Here is a 4,732-nt window from a genome sequence, read left to right as displayed (position 1 = left end):
GGTGTATGTCACTGTCAAACATCACCCAATATGTGTTCAGCAACATCTCTTGAGTACATTGATAACCCAACAATTTGAGAGGTAAAAGGTGTGCACTTTTTTTTAATTTGTAGATCTTGTCAGTCTGTGCCCAGTCTGTCCCCTATTTTTGGGACATTTTGGAACCAGGCCAAATTGATTTACCCCATCAGATTATTAATTTTTTAAAACTAGACAGCCCATGGGCATTTAACATGCCAGTATTTTAACTCTTTCCATGAGAGAATTTTTGTGAAGGCATAGCACTATTATATATTATATATATATTTTTTAGACATTTTTGTTTTTTTACACTTTGTTGGAACTGGAAGGTTTCCCTGAGGGTGAATTATTTTTACATCTTAATGTCACGTACCTGACTGATCCGCAGCCGCCACACAGGAGAGGGAAATCCCCTTCCGTCAGCCAGCAGCCGCCACGGAAGAGAGGGAGACCCCCCCTCCGTCAGCCAGCAGCCGCTGCCACAGAGGAGAGGGAGACCCCCTTGTTCACTGACCTCAGCTTGACTTTGACCTTGTGACCTACCTGCATCAGTGTCTCCAACCTCACTGTGCGGGACACTTACCAAATGTTTAGAAAGCTTGGTTCCATTGACTTGCATGGTTGTATGCACTACCTGTATTCAACCCGCGGGGTTACCCCAGAGTTCTTTGGAGGTTCTGGAAAGACCCTCTTGGAACGTGTTAATTTTTTAAAGGACGCCTCCTCAGCTCTTCTAAAGCAGGCATCCGTTGCCGTCCCATGCAGACTATGACGCATGGGAGAGGGGCCACACAGGACCCCTGCTGCCGATCCTAGACATTGAGGCATTACAGCAACACCGTTTTTTAAAGAAGGCGATCTACACCCTTTTAAAGTCATGACATGCCTGGCACGTCAATTGTCACCAATGGGATGTTTTTCCATAATGCGCCTGGCACGTCACTTGTCATAAATGGGTTAATGGTACTACATAAATAATAAGGTAGTCCCACTTCCTCCTGTGTACCTCTAACAACATGCTACTAAAGATAATAACAGTAATTAAAACCCCAGAGCCACCAAACAACCAAAAAAATGGTGTTACGATAAAAAGGGGACTCCTAAGTGTCCGTTTTTAGGTGGGAGAGTCTGTCTATCGGGTTAAGATCCCTCGATCCCTCTTTCCTTCCCTCTTTTCCTTCTCCTTTTCAAACGCTGTAGGCAGCAGGGATCGCGGGCCAGTCGGGGAGATGCTCTGATTTGCCATGACTGGTCTAGGGAGCTGTAAAGTCACAGATCTCCATTGTAGATCTCCCATGGACACCCTGCAGTTGAGCGCTGCAAGGTGGATCAGGTAAAGTGGGTGGATCCCCACACATGTGACCCCACCCACTTCAGCCTCCATCCCAATAGACATACCTGGGAACTCTCCGGGTCTTGACACGTCACGCACGGTCCCCACCCGTTTCCCCTTTAAACAGGGTGTTTCCCGCCATATCAACAGGAACACCCACTGACATCAGAACCTGATGCCATGGGACTGCCCATCAGCATCAGCGGGCCCGCTCGCTGACGTCGGTGGCCAGTCCTGGCTGCGTCCCGCAAGGGAAGGCTCTGGGTAGCAGGAGCTCAGAAGTTCCCAGGTATGTCAATACAGCCACATTACCCAAACCGGGAGTCCTACTTTGTTTGGGGAGTACGAGCGCGAACAAGTGCTCATAAATTACATTATACTTCTAACTACCTTAATCATATAATTATGACTCCTAGCCACACCCCTGAAGGGACGTCATCTTAAGTGTCGCGTGTATGTTAATCCTCTTCTAACTAAAGCGAGGCATTTACATATCAATCACAAAAGAGTGAAACGCGCGGGTGTATAACGGGACGGCAGGAGACACTGCCACACCACGCGTATTACAAGCGCCCAGTTATCGGTATCTCATGAGCGTGGAATGTTTTCCCCACCGATGCCAATAAAGTTGTTAAAAAAAAAAAGACACAAGCAGCGTGTAGTCACGCCTGTGCTGCTCGGGACAGATGGGCGTGGCGCGGAGTGGGGGAGTGAGTGTGCTGCGTGCGGCTGGACACTTGTTTGACGCGAGCGAGCAGCATGGACAGCGCCGATCAAGGTGAGTGCTCGCCCCGTGCGCCGGCCTGCGCGCTAATCTGGCGCTCGATGCATCGTGTGCATTTTTATTAGCACGTAAAGGCCAATCCTGAGTGGACTTGTCGCTTCCTGCGCTGTGTCACCCGCACCTGTGTGAGGGATGTGAACGGTGATGTGGTCGGTGGGCACGGCAGGCAGCGCAGCACCGGGAGGCGGATTTTGTGAATGTGTGTGCCCCGGGGATCTGGGTACACGGGGGGGCTGTGTGTTGGGTATTTACGTTACACTTACATGTAAACGGCGGGTCAGTTATAGAGACTGGATGATGTCAGGTGTGATCTCTCTGAGAGACGCTGCTGATGTGGAAGACAGTATGTCTCTCACGTGCTTGCATTACAGGCGTTTGTTGTCTCCATTCCCCCAGCGACGTCTCCTTCCTGCCCAGTTTTGTTGTGATGCTCACATGACAGCTGTGGGCACATGTGACGGGCTGTGGGTATGCGTGACGGGCTGCAGATGTGATCAGGCCAGTGTGTGGCCCCCAGCTCGTGTACCGGCGCTCACCTGCTGTGTCCGAACATATAAACCCCAGACCTAATGCTACATGGGATTTCCGTGTGCTTTAGTTTTCACGGCACACGTTACGCGCTTTATCCAGCTGCTATGTCACGCCACGCGCAGTAAAGTTATCTTCATATTACGTGCAAACAGGTGGATTGAGCCATTGCTTGATCCGTTACGAGGATGTCCTGCGCTGATACAAGGGCTCCTAAATTTACTATACAGATTACATTCATCTTTGCTATTCCTGACTACTAATTGTGTGTAAATACATCCAGCGCGGTAGAGGTTAAGTAAGAAAACATGGCATACGGTTGTGTGGGTACAATGCCACATCTTGCCATGAGCCTTACCGTGTCATCGACGTGCTAGCGTGTTCTGACGTGTTCCATACGGACTTGCAGAACCCTGGCCAGCCCAGTCGGTAGAGGCTCTTAATCTCGCACAGCTGTTTTTTTATTTGTAGATGTAATGGAAGTTTTACTTTACTGAGAGAGTTTTAAATAAAAGGAACAGTCTCCCAGCAGAAGTGGTAGCGGCTAATACCATGAGGGAATTTAAACATGCTTAGGATGGGCATAAAGCTATCCTGGATCTAAGACACAAGACCAAGTACTGATTAAGGTCTGAGTCTTTACAGCAGGAAAAACCGAGCGGGCGGTTCTTATCTTTCGTCACATTCTATGTTTGTGTGTGCATGTATGTATGTATGTATGTATGTATGTATGTAGAACACACGTGGTTCCGCATACATACCATATGACATTCCTGTCGTCTGTTCCACAGCAGACTCGGGTAGGACGTTAAAGAGCAGGCTAGTGCCAAGTCATATAAATCTAGGGCATTCTCTACTAAGTAGCACTGCCTCATTTGTGCTGTAATAGAAGATGCAGAGTGCAGGGCTCTCTTTTTCCTAAGGGTGAGAATTGTTCTCCTGCAATGTCGTGTGTGTATCTGACTGAACGGAGGGTGGGACTGGAGTTGGTGAGATAGGACAGGCTGTATCTGACATCCAACGCCATTGGCTCCTATAGTGCAGTGTGTGTGGGGAGTCGTATAGCGTACCCCTCCTACTTCATCACGCTTTTCAGCCTGCCTATAGTTATAAATAAGTTGTGGGTGATCCTGTCTGCACTCTTGAATGGGAAGTTGTTCTTGGCTACATTTGAAGTTGTTACTTTTTCTCTCTATTTCACACACTATTGCCGTCAGGCCGCCCGGCGCAGGCTGTTATCTCTAACAGCGCAGATATGCTGGAATATTGTCTTCGTTTTCAGCGTTCCTGTATTTTCTTTTTCTGCGCTTTGACGTTATACAGAAGCGATCTTTATATATGAATATTCTACACATACAGGAGAGGGGTGTGTATGAGCAGTGGCACGAATTCTCGTAGTGTCTTGTAATACTAGGGCTGTAGGGCAGGTTGGAACAGAATCCTAGAGACTAGTGTGTGTGTGTGTGTGTTTGTGTGTGTATTTATATATATATATATACACACACACACACGTTATGCTGGACTAGATCAGTTGCTTTTTATCTGTTGAATACCTAATCATGGCTGAGGATGATAGGAATTGTTGAAGCTTTATGATGTTAAACCGCTTTGTGCCTGTTAGTTTAGCTCAGCTGCTGAATTACTTTTTAACTGCAGCTTGTAATTAGAAGGCATTACCAGCCTCGTGACCAACAGGTTTTGGTTTTATGGCCACGTCTGTGAAAATGCTTTTTTTTTTGTTTTTTTGTTGTTGTTGTTGTTCTGATCATGTAAATGGGCGATTTAAATTGTTCTTTTTCCAGGTAACATTTCCTATTTTTTTACAGCATTTTATTGTGCGCTATTTCAAAATCATTTTGTCTTTACAGCCGGACGAGAATATGTTCTAGCCCAGGAATCGAATGGTTAAATTCATACTGCGTTTTACACCAGACACGCTTCCTTCCCGACATTTAATAACGGGATTTATCAGCCGTTTGATTCTGTTTTAATGTGAGAAAGCGATCTTGCGTCCAAACGTTCCAGTTTATCGCTTAGCACTACTGCATGCTAGTGATGCACACATT

At 47.0% G+C, this 4,732-nt stretch overlaps 1 protein-coding gene across 1 annotated transcript in view; it reads left to right on the top strand.

Annotated features, from left to right (window-relative positions):
- The first annotated feature begins 2,017 nt into the window (after window positions 1–2,017).
- Window positions 2,018–4,732, top strand: part of TPD52 (tumor protein D52) — a 34,971-nt gene continuing 32,256 nt past the window's right edge. Inside the window, exon 1 of the mRNA XM_053466177.1 lies at window positions 2,018–2,132. Within this exon, the coding sequence (XP_053322152.1) occupies window positions 2,114–2,132 (19 nt within the window). The 5' untranslated portion in view covers window positions 2,018–2,113. The remainder of the gene's footprint in view (window positions 2,133–4,732) is intronic.

The sequence above is a fragment of the Spea bombifrons genome, chromosome 5, assembly GCF_027358695.1.
Source record: "Spea bombifrons isolate aSpeBom1 chromosome 5, aSpeBom1.2.pri, whole genome shotgun sequence".
Taxonomy (NCBI): Eukaryota; Metazoa; Chordata; class Amphibia; order Anura; family Pelobatidae; genus Spea; species Spea bombifrons.
This window is presented reverse-complemented; position numbering and strand designations above follow the sequence as displayed.